This window comes from Heterocephalus glaber, unplaced genomic scaffold (assembly GCF_053883595.1).
Source record: "Heterocephalus glaber isolate CG9 unplaced genomic scaffold, H.glaber_assembly_v1.0 deba00001587, whole genome shotgun sequence".
Classification (NCBI taxonomy): domain Eukaryota; kingdom Metazoa; phylum Chordata; class Mammalia; order Rodentia; family Bathyergidae; genus Heterocephalus; species Heterocephalus glaber.
In genome coordinates this window covers 441,795-458,474 of record NW_028258365.1, presented here as the reverse complement: position 1 = coordinate 458,474, position 16,680 = coordinate 441,795, and the positions used below count along the sequence as shown (strand labels likewise).

The window sequence follows — 16,680 nt, the reverse complement described above, 5'->3', positions numbered from 1 at the left end:
CAGGAAAACAATAATTTAGCTTGATATGGACATTCACTTCAGAAATGTATGAAAACACTAAGGGTGAATTCTTTTGCGAATTCAAATAAATTGATTGAGGTACAATTAAATAAGAGACCATCTAAAAATTACATAGAAATATAATGAGATTCATTGACTTTAGTTTGGAATTCCAAAGACCTAGATTCTCAGGATTTTGTTTTTTGTCACTGATTATTTAATGTGGGAGTAAAAGACAGAAAACACAACTCAAAGTTCCTTTAGAAAATAACTGCAAAGTCCACAGCTGGACTTTATTTATTTATGCGTGTGTGTGAAACCGGGGATCAAACTCAGGACCTTGCGTTTGCCAGGCAGGCGCTGGCACTACTGTGCTAAATCTCCGGCCCAATATCTGGACTTTAGATATGGCTTACATAGGCTCAGATCATGTCATTGTGTTGTTTCTGCCCTGGCTCATAGCTCTCCTCTTTTGGTGCAGCTTTCTTTGTTAGTCTTTTACCATTGTGGTGCTAAGATGATTTCTGGAAATTAGCCTCATAGATGCTCCTATTAAAGACCAGTGGGGAAAAACAGGGAATTTGCTTTCATCATAACAAAATTTCCACATGCTGTTCTTGTACAGGGCCAGTGGCTCTGGCAGGGTGCTGACTACATGGATTGGACATAGCCAAGGCGACTTGTTCTCCATTGTAACAGGAGAAGGATGGCCCAGATTCAGGCTGATTTGGGTGTTTGGCAGTGGTGAGGCCGTAGTAATGGTACTAATAAAAGTTAGCAACTATTTAGTGGGGGTTTTTATATGGCAGGCCCTTTGTCAAGTGATTCACTATGAATTACCGTATTTCATAATGGGACAGGATAGTTCCCACTGGTGGGTGTTTCTCCTCAGAGGCTGCTGTGGTTAAGATCACTAATTGAGAATGTGGGCGAGAATGGGTGTGGGAGATTCCCAGGAAGATGTAGATATGAGGTCATGCTTTGGACAAAGGGAGAGAGAGTCCAGAGTAGAGTAGAACAGGGCAGTATTGAGTGTTCATTTGAAGATAGGGATCATAAATTTCAAGCGAAAACAGATGACTTGTGAGATTTTTTTTTTCTCTTAGCAATCAATGTTCACATGATGAAGTAGAGGCATAGGAAAGGTGAATTTTGTAGGGTAGGTTCCATAGGGAAATGGAAAAGCAAGGCACCTAATGGTATTTTTTGAAGAGTTTATAAGTATAAGTCATGTGGAATGGGCTGGGTAAGAAGAGAAGGGATCTCAGGACAGAGCTGACAGACAGTAGAGGGGAATTAATGAGCAAAGAGCTGAAAATAGAGGAAGTGGCATTTGGAAAGTGTTGTCTTTTAATTCATGATTTCAGAGGTAGTGCTGTTTCTAGTGGTGACAAACCCAGGACAAAACTGGGCATGTGTGGCTGAGGAGGACGAGAAGGAAAGGACCACAGGAAGGAGGGAAAACAACTGACAAGCCAGGGCTCTAGGCTGGCTAGCCCAGTGAACACTGCAATTTCAATATGAGAGGGAAGATTATTAAACCAGCACCTGCAGGGGTGATAAAGGAGACAAACAAGAGTCTGGCAGGTAGCATCAAGGATAGAGCTATAAATCCAGGTGGAGAGACTCTCCAAAGATAGATGGTTTTTAAGGTGGATATGATGAGGCTAGGAGTAGTGGGTGGAAGTGGAAAGATGGAACTTCTCCACCAAACCATCTTCTGGCCCTGAAATATGGGGAATGGGGTTTAATAAAAATACACTGAAAAGAGATTTAAGTGTCCCCTTAACCATAATGCAGAGAAAGCAGTGTCCTACTAAAGCATTCATATCAATCCAAGCAAGGCAATGAATCATCAAGGAGGTTAAGGGACCATTCCACAAGAAGACAGAGGCTATTAGGGAATTTGCTTAAATTTTCGAGAATCACAGAGGAAAGATTTACAAGCAGGACATGAGTAAGAAATTTGGTTGGATTCTATGATGTGTAGAGCAGTGATAGCCATCAGGATTAGGGTGATATTTCATGATGTAGGAGGCCTGAACTTCAGCAGCCCCTTAAAGAAAAAAGGTGCTGAATTGGGCTCATCTGAGAGAAGAATGAATAGCCCATAGTATTGCAGAGAACCTGAAGAAAGGGAGGAATGGTTATTCTTTGGTGGTTAGGGGCATCCAAATTTATTTCTCTCTCTCTTCTTAATGAGAAAGTGAGGCTTAGTTTTTACCCAGTGAAGAGGACCTTGCAGAGTAGCTGGTTCCACCAGAGAAATAGGAATTCACAGGCCAAGCTAAGGAGACAACTGAAGGCTGCCACCATTACTAATGATAGCACAAAGTGAGGAAGTAACACCTGGGAAGGAACACTTTAAAGATGGGCCACAAATAAATAACTAAGTGAGGGAAGGTTCTAATGCAAAAGGAGCTAGAAGCTGTGAAATGGAACCCATGGAAACACTAACTATGAGAAATACAGTAATTTAAATCAGGAACACAATATATCGGTGAAAATACATAAAGAATATAGCTAAAGCCAAATTGATGAGCTGGAAAATCAGTTTGAGAAACTGTTATAGTTTGGAAATCTTTGATGTCCTCCAAAGTCCCATACACTAAAACCTTGATCACTAGCCTAAGACACTGTTGGGAGTTGTAGAACCTTTAGGAAATGGGATCCAAGGGAAGGGAGGTAGGTCACTGGGGGCAGGCTCTTGGAGGAAATAGTGAAACCTCAGCCTCTCTCCCCTACTTCTCTCTCCCTCCCTTCCCCCTCTTCTCTCTTTCCCTACCCTTCCCTCTCTTTCTGTCTCCTTCCTGGCTGCCATGAGGTAAGTAGTTTCCTTTGCCACATGGTTCCACCATGATGTACTGAATCACCATCAACTCAAAGCCAGCAGGGCCAAGTGACCACAGACCAAACCATGAGCCCAAATAAACCTTTCCTCCTTAAACTGATTTATCTTGGATATTTTGTCCCAGAGACAGAAAGGTAAATAACACATAAACTCTTTCACAAGTTGGCCAGAATGATTAAAATAAATTATAGAAGATCCGATGAAGCATTTTTTCACATCTGTAAGAATGGGCAAGATAAAAATAGTAATAATACCAAATGCCAGCAAGGATGAGAAACAATATCATTTGACCACTGTTGATGCGAATGTAAAATGTTATTATGTTCATTCCAGAAAATACTTGGGCAATTTTATAATAAAACCACCCATTCTAGCAGTTGTACTTCCTGGCACTTATCCCAGAGAAATGAAGGCTTATATTCACACAAAACTTGTACACTAATATTTATAGCAGCTTTATTCATAAGAGCCAAAAACTAGCAGTAAGTCTGTGTCTGTCACTTGGTGAATAACTAAGCAGTGGTGTGTCATGTTCCATACCATGGAACAGTACTCAGAAATTAAAATAAATAAATTTCCAGTACTTGTTTGGATAGATGTTAAGGGCATTATTCTGAATAAAAAATGCCAACCTCAGAAGCACAGGTACTACATGATTCTATTCGTATTACATTCTAGAAATGACAAAATTATAAAGGTGGAGAAGATATAAGTGGTCATCAGGAAAGGGAAACGAGAGAAGGAGAAAATTCTCTTGTGGTTATGGAATATTTCAATGTCTTAGTTGTGTTAGTGGTTTTATGACTATACATGTGATAAAATATTAGACAGAAACATTTTTAAAACCTGCACATGCTATATGCATACCCATGTTTATAGCAGCACAGTTTGTAATAGCTAAAACTTGGAAACAGCACAAGTGCCTGTCAACTTGAGAGTGGATAAACAAGATGTGGTTTTTTTTTAATAAAGTGGAGTACTACTCATCCATAAGAATGAGAAGCTATAGACATAGCTAAATGGATGCATATTGAGGCCATACTCTTAAGTGAAATAAATAGGACACACGTGTAAATTCTCTCACATGGTATGAGAAACTAAAAGTGTAAATGAGGATCAAAATGTATAATAGCTAATATGAAATAGGAACAAAAAGTCCAAAGGAGAAGGGGAAGTGGGAGGGGTGGGGAAGTGGGAGGGGTATGGAAGAGGAAAGAAGGGAAAGGAATAAATAGGAGAAAAGGAAAAAATGGAAACAAAGCCTTTGTAAATAGGGAGGAGTGAAGGCGTTGAAGGGAGGGCAAGGGAATGGGGAAAAAAATAAGATCCAAGATATATCATGTAAAGGTAAAAATTCCCAATGATGAGTGTCATCATATTGTATACCTAAAATGTACCAATAAACTTAATGAATTTTAAATACCCGCACCTGCAAAATTTGGCTAAATCCAAGTGATTTCTTTAATTGGGTTAATTGTGCCATTCAATTTCTTGTTTTGATTGTGCACTACAATTATATAAGGTGACACTCTTGGGAAAACTGGGAGATGAATGTATAAGGCCTCTGCACTCTTTCTGCCATTTCTTACAAGTCTGTAATTATGTCAAAATAAGGGATTTTTCTTCCTTTTTCTTTTCTTTTTTGTGAAGGGGGGATGATAGAAAAATGTAGAACAAAAGAATGAGTACCACCAATAGGATAATAAGAATTAAAAGCAACAAAATATGGGAAGAAACATTAAAGAAAGTATGAAGTCACATATTTCAGAATTGAAGAAAAATGAAATACCTCAGTTTGAAAATGTCCATATAGTTCCAGAATAATTGATGAGTACTCAAGTAGACACAGTGACTGTTATGGCACCATGTTCCAGAATGGCACTGGGCTAGGGAGGTTGTTCCTCAGGATTTGGTTCATAGGCACTGGACCCCTACAGCCAAGACAGAGGGAAGCCTGGCCACTGCTCCACCTGGCAGCAGACCATGGTGTCATCCACATGGTGCTGATTTTAGGCTCATGCAAAATGCAAGAGTGGTGGGGTCAAGAAGGCTTTCACCCAGATTTCAGAAGAAGGCCTGGGAGGCAGGCAGGGTGCCCTGAGAGGGCAGGGTGTGAAGCTGTGAGCGTGAAGCCAAAGGGGCAGTGGAGACCCCAGAAGTTTGGAGAAGCCAGGAGTATGGATCGTCTGAGGAAAACTGCAGTAAGGGAACAGAGCCAGCCCAAGAGACAAGCCGTGGGTGCTGCAACCACCAGCAGCGCCATAGGAGCAGAGCCACCCAAGCCCTTTGGAGTTCACAACTTGCTACAGATTGCCAGGGATGCTGGAAGTGAAACTGAAATTTAATGTTTGCCCTGCTGGATTTTGGTCTTGCCTTGGTCCCATTCCTTTGTATCCCCCTGTTTGTAACTTTTGGAATGGAAATGTCTACGTTGTGCCGCTGAATGTTGGAAGTGTTTAACTTTCTTTTCGTTGCTACAGGGGCTTGCAGCTAAGAGTTTGTCTTAAATCTCAGAGGAGACTTTGTACTTGGACTTTTCAGCAATGCTGAAACTGTTAGGACTTTGGAAACTCTTGGAGATGGACTAAATGCCTTTTGTATAAAGGGATATGCATGAGTCTTTGGGGTCCTGGGATGGAATGTTATGGCTTGTGTCTAGTTGTTCCCCCCAAAGTCTCATGTACTCATAGATGGGACTTTTTCAGAGATGGCTGGATCTAATGTGTGTGAGAATGGGATTGATTCACGGTTCAATGCTAGGCTCAAGGGAACTAGGATTAAGAGTGTGAGTGCTACCTGCCCTAAGTAGTCTATGTAAGATATAGGGGATAGAAAGAGCTGTGGTCATCACTTGCTTACTTTGCTACCTTCTTCCCACCATGAACTGTTTCTCCTCTGTGATGCCTCCCTGCCTTGGAGCCAGCTGATTATGGACTGAAACCTCTGCAGACTATGAGCTATACCTTTTCTCCTTTTATTCTGGGTGTCAGGTATTTTGTCTCAGCAAGAGAAAAGTAACGGAGACAGTAACATTTATGAATATCAAAGAGGATTCTGAAATAGAGCACCAAAAGTTTAGAGGAAGAACAGATCTCTTCCAAAGAAGAAGAATCATGATAACATCAGACCTCTCAGCAGCAACAATGCTGGGAATAGAGGTGATCATCTTGAATGCACAGACAGTTACCTGCACAGACTCAAAATACATCAAGCAGCAGAGAGGAACAGATCAACAGTTTTATTAGACATTTCGACACATGCTGTCAAGACACCAATCAAACAAAATTAAGGAAAGAGACAAAAGACCTGAATATAACTAATAAGCTTAATCATTAAAATATATATACCCAACAGAGAATAGGCAATGTTCTTTAATATAAAGGGAACATTTATTTAAAAAAGTGGTGATTAAAAATCAATTTCAAGAGGCTATGTTGTTTGGCTATACTGCAGCAATATCAAAAATAATTATTATAAGTGGATAACCTTAAAAATCACATATTTGGAAACTATATAATACTGATAACCAATCATTGGGTTAAAAATGAAGCCTATTTTTCAGAAACCCTGTTTTTCATAAAAACGTTATGGTATGGTTTTGTTCATATAGACCTAATGTTTATTAGGTTTATTTTTAGATATTTTATGACTTCTGCAATTATTACATAAAGATCATTTTTCCATTACATTTTCTGGGTTAGGTATAACTGATGTATAGGAAGTTCTTCACTTTTTTATGTTAATCTTGAATCTTGCCTTTTAAGCAGTTTTCTAATTTAATAGCTTTTCTGCACAGCCATGTGATACCCCAAATAATGTCAGCTTGTGTGTCCCAAGACTTGCCACCAGCTATGACTTCTGCTTTCAGTGTTGGCTCATTCTCACCTTTTTCATGATTTCAGTTGGAAAACCTGCCAATCCTTTTCTTCCATCAAGTGTAATATATCTGCAGGATATTCTTTATCACATTAAGGAAACCTTCTACTACTCTTAATAAGAATCAGGAATGGGCGCCATCCTGACAGATGGCTTCCTTGTCTAAGTAGCTGCTAGTCCACATCTAAAATCAGAAAGGAGATGGAGTGAGATCTTGGGAGCACATGCTCAGTTCTTTTTTGCAGAAGACCCTGGGGTCCAAAAACATCACTTCGATTCAACATCTCAGTGGCCAAATATGAATTGCAGAGCCACATCTAGCTCCAAAGGAAGCTGGGCACTGACACTTTTCACTGGACAGCCTGTGCTCAGCTGAAGCAGTATTATTGCAGAGGAAAAACAGACCAAATACTAGAGGATAATGAACTACACAAGTAATCATGAGCTTTATTCCTTTAATTTGTTGATGTAGTAAAAAAAAGTTTTGCATTAAATCATCCTTATGTTCCGGAATAATTCCCACTTAGATGTGAAAATTGTTCAGTATATTGTTGGATTCTATTTGGGAGTGCTATAATGATTTTTGCATCTGTGTCTACTAAAAATACATTTGCTGCAGAAATTAGTGATAACACTTTTTACATTTAAACAGTACCTTGAACTTTTTAAAAATCATTTCACACACATCTTCTGATAATCAAAAAATGACCATATTTTTAAAAGTCAACAGAATTCTATTAGTAGAAAAATATCTGCAAATGGAACAATTCAACTTCTCATAATTGCCTAAATCCTAGAGAGCCAAAAGTGAGACTAGAGTTCAGATTAGGGAAGAGAGAAAAGTGCAGGGGATTGAAAAAGGAGCTCTGATCACAGGAACCCAAGGAAGTGTGTTCGTGTCCTCTGGAATGTACAGGAAACGATGGGGCTCCAAGCTCTGCCAGATGCCTGGCATCTCTAACGTTCTCCGCATTTTACTAATCCAGTGTTTAAATTGACCTCACTTGAATTTGCAAGTAAAGGCTTTTCTGGCTATTAAGCATCCTTTGGCTTTATGAACTTCTGATTCCTTACTTACCTGCATATACCAAATTAGATCATAGCAGCTGAGTGCTCTCTGGACAAAGGAAGCCCGAAAAGCACAAGATGCCCCTGCTTTTGTCTAGCAGCCAGTTCGTGTGTGTGCTACTTGCACATTCTCCCCTGAGACTGAGGAGCTTTTCCAGAATACACAGTAATTACCTAACAGCAATCACTCACACTCGCAAGTATGAAGTGCCTTTGGGAGGAAAATAGAAAGGTAGGCTGATGTAATTTTGCAAAAAGAGGCGCACTCAATATTAAGAGTGACTAGGTGTCACAGTAAACATACTTACCCGGGTAGCTCAGCCTTTGTAGATTTTACCCATACAATATGCTGTCTGTCTGTTCTCTCTGCTCTTCAGGCCCCCACTGTGTCGTAGATGCATAGGAAATAGCTACCTAGGGCAACATTTAACCCTGAAAGGGCTCTGAACACCCTATCCCCACCCTCCATGGTCTGCTTCTCTCCTTCCCAGTCTTACATACATGCAGGAGGGCAACTGTGCTGTAGGCACACTTGGGACATCACTGGCTTCTGCATGGCCCTGTAGCTGCACATTCCACAGTGAAGCAGTGACCAGGAAACAGTCTGATTATGCACATCATCAGCACACACATCACATTTGAAAAGTTAGATTCTGGAGTAGCTTTTGGCCTTGAATTTTGGTAGTAGATCAGAATGATAATTCATTCAAATCTATTTCATTTTGTATTGCTTTTTTGGATACCCTAGGTGCTTAAATTCTTAATGACTATTGAGATAAATTCCTATCCCCAGTATCATTTTTTTTTACCATGCACAATAAACAGACAAAAGCACAGAGAAATATCCCAGAATTACATCTATTTTTAACATCGTAGCCTTTGGAATTAATTATGAATATTAAAAATGGATGAGGTTGAAGTCTCCTGATGAATAGAACCCCTCACTGCTATTTGCACTGTTTGCCATTCCCAGTGGATGTTGCATCATTGGGTAAACAACCCAAGAGGTGTCACCAAGCATCTCAGTTTAAAATAAATGCTTTAAAATGGTTAATTATACTTTACCCTGAAGGAAGAGACAAAGTTTCCTGAGGTCCCTGGAAATGGTTAACGAGTAAATCAAAGCTTTCCAAAATGTGGTTGCCTATTTTTAAAGTGCTGAACTGGGGTTTAAAACAAGCTGCCCAGAGACCAAGTCATAACTGTGGGGACTCTATGGTCCTCTTATGTGCAAGTACATAAGAGGAAAATTGTAGGGTAGAGTAAAGTAGTGGTGAAAGGCCCTTTAGGCAACCAGATAAGAAATAGGTTAAAAGCTGCACAACTAAAAGCCTGGTACAGGTTGAGAAAAAGGCGAATTCACAGGGAGGTGGGGAGAGCATAGCACAAAGTAGACCTAAATAGACCTGTGAATTTAGGGGGGGAATCGCACCTTGACCTCCTTCCTTTCTGCCTATCCATTATAAGAATTCAATAAATATTGTGTTGTTACTGAATCACATTTGGGTTATTCAAGATTTACATGAAGAAAGTAAAACTATTGAACTCCGAAAAGATACTGAAATGAATATTTCTGTAATTTGGGGTAGAGACAAGCTGTCTTAGCAGAGTATCATAACTAGAAGCCATTACAATCTATATGAGTGAAACTTGACTATAATACTATAAAACTTGTGCTTGGCTGAGCATACAAAGTCTCATTCTTAACCCCAAGACCCCATCCTCAAAAGAACTCTTAATTCTAAAGCCTTAAATAAACATGCCTGAAAATACACATAAGGAAATTAATTAAAAATTGTGATCCTACCATTATTTAAATATTGCTAAAATAGCTGCAGCACCAGGATGAGCCTCCCCAGGCTGGATTAGTCCAGTATACAAAGATCATGTTTCTGTAGAGGTGAAACCTGCCAGCAGCTTAATCCCTCACAAAACCCCTGTCCACATGCAGCCATTAGCCAAAGTAAACAGGCAAGGAGAAGGAGCAGCAGAATTGTCAGTAAATTCTGCAGAGTTGGGACTCAAGCCACTGGTTTCAGTAATTCTCAGAAACAACAGCCGAATTCCAACACTTTGGGCTCTGTGATTTTACAGTTGGACCAATGCAAAGTTTGTAGGAATTTTAAAAATATATTACTGATGTACCATACAGAGATACCTGTGTATGTCATTGATTTTTTTAATTATATAAAAATATGTCACAGTAACAAATACTTGGAAGTAGTTCTAATATGGTTAGCTTTTAGAGCATTTGGTCTGAGTGAAATACCATCAAGGAATGTAAGGTTCAAAATCTGCATGGAGATCAAGGTGAATGGAAAGCTTTAAGTAGCTTCTAAGCACTTGTGACACCCTGAGCAAATGTGACTTGTTCTATCTAGCTGAGTAACTGCAGCATGTGGATGTGGCCAACTTTAAGTAGCTACCATGGGGTTTCATTTTGTCCAGACTCTACAACATCCGAATTGCAAATTGGCCTTTCCTTGACCCGCTGAGCATGATGCTGGGCCCAGTGGACCCATCCCTTACTTTTCTACTATAAATTTGTACTTTAGTGTAATAGTAGCTAGCCAGCTGTGCATCTCAGTGCCTTTCCCTGAGGGATACCAGAAGCATGCTATGTATTTATCCACTTAGTATGACAAACAGCAAGATATGTGCACGTGTGCAAAAGTGGCAATATGGGATTTTTTTTCCCACGTTATGCTCTGTCTCACTGGTTTTGCCTGTGTTTACCCAAGGATCACAGAGGGTCCAGGAGACACATACCACTCCAAGATTTGTTAAAATGAAAGTTTTCTTTTGATTTTTTTTTCTGGTAGAAGTAGCCCAATTCAGTACAATGGCACATGAAAAACCAGATTTGCAAGTTTTGGAGGAGGTCAAAAGTGAATCATGAGATCACTTATCCATGGATAATGAAGATGATCTGATATGGTAAAATAAAGGTTTTCATAATAGAAGAGTGGTGTGGGCAGATGATGATGATGATGACGACGACGACGACAATGATGATGACTTTGACATTGGCCATGTGAGCTAAAGTTCCTGTGATAGTGAAATGGAGCAAGAATTCACTGATACAGACACAGGGAGCACAGACCTCCTTGATTCAGATGATGGAGAAAACTGCAATGTGAATAGATATTTGACTAGTCAAAATGTTGCAAAATGGCCACCCAACCAAATGGAATGATCCAATGTTAGAACTAGGTTTGAAAATATAGTGAGAGTTGGCAGAGGTAAAATGGATTGGACTGAGTGCCAGCACTGCCATTCAGTGTTAGAAATTGTAACAGATGAGATGCTACAAGATGCTATAAAATACACAAAGGCTGAAATGCAAGTAAAACTTTGTACCAATAACCATATTAAAAATGTATTTATTATGACACCGCACTAGCCGAACTACTCTACTTAGCAGTGATTTCTCATGGTAATTGCAAGGAACGTAGAAAACTTATGGAAGAGTGATGGGTCAAAGTATGGCATAAAAATTTATGCCCCTGTAGATATTAGACACTGATCCTGGAACTCAGCTATCAGGTCCTTATTCATATAGTGATAAACCAAATGATGTTGTTCATGGACTTGTTGCTCCCATCTCCCAAACTAATTGGAATGTGACATTTGACAATTGGTTTAACAGTGTCCAATTGATGTTACATTTGCTAACAGCGCATAAGTTGACCAGCATCTGAACTGGACACAGGAACAAAGCAGAAATTCCAAATGAAATGTTGCAATTTCAAAACAGAGAATTGTATAGTATAATCTTTGGAGTTCAAAAAGATTTACATTGGCCTCATATATAGCAAAGAACAAACTGGTACTGCTGAAGTCAGCATTGTACCATGATGGAAATATTGATAGGGAAACCTCAACAAAATGGAAGCCTGAGATGGTAACTTTCTACAACAAAAACAAAGGTGGAACAGATGTTGTTGATCAGTCATGCAGCAACTATGATGTCACTTGAAACACAAAGCACTGGCCAAAGGTTGTGTTTTACTTGATCCTAAATATGTGTGGCATAAGTAGTGTGATAGTTTACAAAGAAAATAGCAAGTGTAAAATATCACGGAGAAATTTTCTTAGAGAATTGGGACTGGAACTTATAAGAGATCATTTGCAGCAGAGGAAAAACAAAATGTTCCTGTCCAGAGAACTATGCAAAAAAAATCGTGCAGCACACTGGTGAGCTGACAGGTGAACAGGCAGGTGCAGCATCACAAAGAAGTACTATGACAACAGGAAGACCAAAAAGATGTCAATTGTACCCTACAAGATAGGACAGGAAAACAAGACATACGTGCTATCAGTGTAAGCAATACATGTGTATGCAGCATGCAGTTTTCCTGTGTGAAGACTGCCTTAGGTGTGATAATTGAAGCAAAGATTATTCCTGTGGTAGACTTCTGTTTGTGTTTACATTGTAGCTCACATAGGTTTTTATTTCTGATGTTATCGTTTAGGTTTTGTAAGCAAGTAAACAGCTGATGTGAAAATGTTGATGTCTATTCTAAATGTGCAATACATATTAAGAATTTAATACTTTATTGATATTTTATGTTCCTATTAACTACATACTGTATAATATAATAAACTCCTAACCAAACAGCAAGACCAGTGAGATGTCAAGTATGTCCTACAAAAGGGCCAGGAAAGCAAACCATGTGCTGTCAGTGTAAGCTATATGTGTGTAGGAACGTGCTGCTGTCATGTGTGCAGACTGCCTTAGGTGTGATAATTGAAGTAAAGATTATTTTCTTATAAAGTGCTATTGGTATTTTCATTATAGTTCATATAAAAATTTATTTGTGATTTTTTTTTTAGATTTTGTACACCAAAAAGCAATTGTCAATGATGAAATCTTTAATGCTTTTTTATAAACACTCAATAAATATTAAAAATTCAATACTTTATTTTTGTGATTTTTTTTCCTGTTAAGTACTCACTGTTTAATATAATAAAACTCATAAAATTGAAAATAATACTTCAATAGAAATATTCTGAAGAATAGATGTGGGTCTGATAGACCCACGTTTATGTGCCTTTATGACAAAATTCGTGTTACACTCCGGCCTGTGCAGTCACCTCAGGTGATAGAATATTTCTGTATGGATGGGAGCTTGTGTCCCCTAATCATCTTGCTGCTTTCCCCTTGGATTTGAATGGGGTGATCTCTGAAAACCCAGTGCAATTGATACTGTCCACTATGTATCAGCCCAGTGACCAGTAAGTAGGGTTAGTTTCTTTGAATCTGGTGTCATATCCTTATTAAAGCCCCCTATGTAGAGATCCTAGAACTCCTCACCAAGAGGCTGCTCCTCACAGTGTTGTGAAGCATCAGGACTGTGACCTACATAGCTCAGGCCCACTTGCTTCAAACAGTCTAATAGCAGAGGCAATGTGCTAGGGATATTTGAGCGGGGGAAGTAAAAATCCTAGAATTCTCTGCCTCCATCTTTCCTTTGCTTGAGATGAGGTCACACAGCTGTTTCCATTGAATGGGATAAAAGAAGCAAAGAATAGCTATGGGCCCATTATTTTATATTGGCAAATCATATTAGAACACTGTAAGAAGCTGTTTCGGTTGCTTGAGTACTCGCTGTTGGAGAAAATGCCTTGGACATGGCGTACAGAGATCTGTCATTGAGTATTCGTAGTTGGTGTTGGGGAAGGGAAGGGCACTCACACAGTGGCATAGCCCCGGGCACTTCACCTTCTGCTGTGTGTGCAGAGTGCCCTGTGCCCTCCTTGGGGATCTGTGCAATGCAGCATGGAACTGTAAACTGGGCTGACTAGGAAGAGTTTGTGTTTACCAGATCCCGGGTAAGGGCCAGGCCTGTGGAATCCAAAAGAGCAGCCGGACCGTGACCTCACTGGTGCCGAAAATCATGAATTCAACTTAGGTTTCTTTCAGCAGCCTCCCAGGGTAGCTGAAGAAAAAATGTTTCCCATTCTGCCTGTTAGGTGTCCTCAGCCCAGCATGAAATTCTCAAAAGCAATGTCATCCTTTGCATGGTGCCTCATCTAGACATTTCACCATGATTTCCCTCCACCCCTGCCCCTTCCCGACCGCCCCTTCCCTGCCCCTCTCGCCGCAGGTGTGGAAGGCATTGTGGCCATAATGATTCCTGAGCCCAAAGGGAAGGAGATTGTAAGCCTGCTGGAGAGGAACATCACCGTGACGATGTACATCACCATCGGAACCCGGAACTTGCAGAAATATGTGAGCCGCACTTCGGTTGTGTTTGTCTCCATCTCCTTCATTGTCCTGATGATCATTTCCCTCGCGTGGCTGGTCTTTTATTATATCCAGAGGTTTCGGTATGCAAATGCCAGGGACAGGAACCAGGTGAGTACCAAAAAGTTAAAAAAAAAACTTTTTAAAATTATTGTAAAACCAATACACATTACTGGATAAACTTTGAAAACCACAGAAAAGTACCAAGACAAATACAAAATTACCTGTTATCCCTCTACTCAGCAGAAACATCGTTAACATTTCCTGCACAGTTTCAGATATTTCCCGAATACACATATTTTCACTTATTAGTATTGTAATAAAATGCTCATGATTTGCCTACATTCCTATTGCTCTTTTGTGGATAATTATTTAATTAGGCACAGAATAAAGGGAGACAGAGGAAGTGAGTTGAGATTATGCTAAAAGTGTTACATGTTTATGTGTACAGATATTTTTTAAATAAGATGATACCACACTTAACTATCCATCTTTTTTACTTTATCTGAGAGATTATCTGGGAGTCTGATTTCTATCAACCCACCAACCAGTCTCATTTCTAATGACCACATGGTATTTCATTATCTGCATATTGTCACATTTATTTAACTACTTCTATTATGGCCATGCTTTCTCTCACAAAGCAAAATGTACACATGATAGATACTTAGCACATTTGTGAATGTATCTGTAAAGTAAATCCTACCAAATTTAATTTGCTAGGAGAATGGTATATGTGTCTTAAACTATAATAATTCCTGGCAAATTATCTGCCAAAAACTGTTGGACCAATTTATATGTTAGCCAATGGTATATAAGAAATAGATACCGCTTCTTCTTGAGTGTGATTTGATAAATTAAAAATGGTATCATTTTTTGGAGCTAAGAGTATATATAGCTCAATGGTAAAGCACTTGTCATACATGAGACCCTAAGTTTAATCCTCAGCATTAAAAAAAAAGGAAACCCATTACATTCTTTGTATTGTAAGTAACATTAAACATTTTCAAGTATAATAGAAAAATTGAAGATTGTTTGTATAATATCTGCTTGTATTATTTGATCAGTTTTTAGCTGTATTCTTGGTCATTTTCTTATTAATGTACAGAAGGCCTTTATTAGCAAGGAAATTAGTCATCTTTGTGATACATGATTCAGTTTTCTCTCCCTGCTTCTCATTATCTTTGATTTTATTTATGTTGCTTTTTGCCACACAGACATTTTTGGTTTTTACATAACTAAGTTTATCAGTCTTTTCTTTATAGCTCCCAAGTATTGCATAAGATCATCTACAGGCCCAGACTACTGAAAAACTCTCGTGGTGTTTTCATCTACCACATTTTAATTTCATTTTTATGAAGAACTTTTAGAGCATTTATTTTAGCATAAAGAGTAAAGTATAGAACTAACACTTCTTTTTTCAGACGGCCTGCCATTTTTGAAACTGGTGTTCACTGAATAATTGATCTTTTCTCCTCTCATATGTAGTATCCTCATTTAGCATATATTAAATACCCATTCTATTTCTATGCTCTCTGAGCTGTACCATTAATCTGTGCCTTCATAATCCAGTACCAGATAGTTCTGAGCTTTGCATGCTATCTGTATTTTTCATGTTTTATCTTCATATGAGTTTAGAATCACTATTTATATAGTTTCAAATTTATAGAATAATTAAAATGTATAACTTTATGTTGAGTCTTCCTATCCAAGTACAATTTACTCTACTCTTTCTTGTATCCAGAAGCATTTTAAAATATTCTTGCTAATCTTGCACATTCATGTTTATTTTTAGGTATTTATTATGTTGCTTTTATAAGTTTTCTTTTGCATATCTAAAGGTTTAAATTTTTGTATATTTTTTCATTATTAATAGCTTCATTATTATCACCTTAATAATAATGCATAGTATTTATAATATACAGGGGTACTAAGGAGCTCTATATAAATTTACATATCTAATCCTCTTAATAACCCTATAATAGGAAATTTTATTATCCTTATACAGATGAGGAAACTGACCACAGGAGGTCACACATCTAGGCACTAATAAAACCATCAACTGAACCCCAGTCCATGTTCTTGACTACTGCATTGCAATATCTGTGATTTGTTTGTTTGGTTGTTGTTTGTTTTATTTTGTTTTGTTTTCTGAACTGCGGATTGAACTTGGGACCTTGTGCTTGCAAGGCAGGCGGGAGTATCTGTGATTATATATATTAAATTATCAGGATTGCATTAATAATATGCACAGTTCATAATAATTTAGTTATTTCAGATTTGAACATATTATCTTTCAGAATGTATTAGCTTTCCTAAGAGACCCAAAAAAAATCTAAAATAATATATTGAAAATATTTCTTTTCATATAGTATTTGTGGGAACATCCTCCATGTAGTGAGACTATTTCTAGCATTTTTCATTTTACTATTTTCTAGTGTAGTCTTCTGGGTTAAGATACATATGTATCATGTTCTAAAAATATAATGTCAGAAACGTCAACTTATTAGTGAGAGCTTTTTTTTTTTTTTTTTTTTTTTTTGGTACCGGGGATCGAACTTGGGTCCTTGTGCTTGCACAGCAGGCGGTGAAACCACTGAGTTAAATCCCTGGCCCAGTGAAAGCTTTTAATTAA

At 38.4% G+C, this 16,680-nt stretch overlaps 1 protein-coding gene across 4 annotated transcripts in view; it reads left to right on the top strand.

Moving 5' to 3' along the window:
- Rnf150 (ring finger protein 150) overlaps window positions 1–16,680 on the top strand; it is a 253,750-nt gene that overhangs the window by 141,356 nt on the left and 95,714 nt on the right. For all 4 annotated transcript variants that reach the window (XM_004868892.4, XM_021247717.2, XM_087193330.1 and 1 more), the window contains exon 2: window positions 13,906–14,156. In XM_004868892.4, the coding sequence (XP_004868949.1) occupies window positions 13,906–14,156 (251 nt within the window). The remainder of the gene's footprint in view (window positions 1–13,905; window positions 14,157–16,680) is intronic.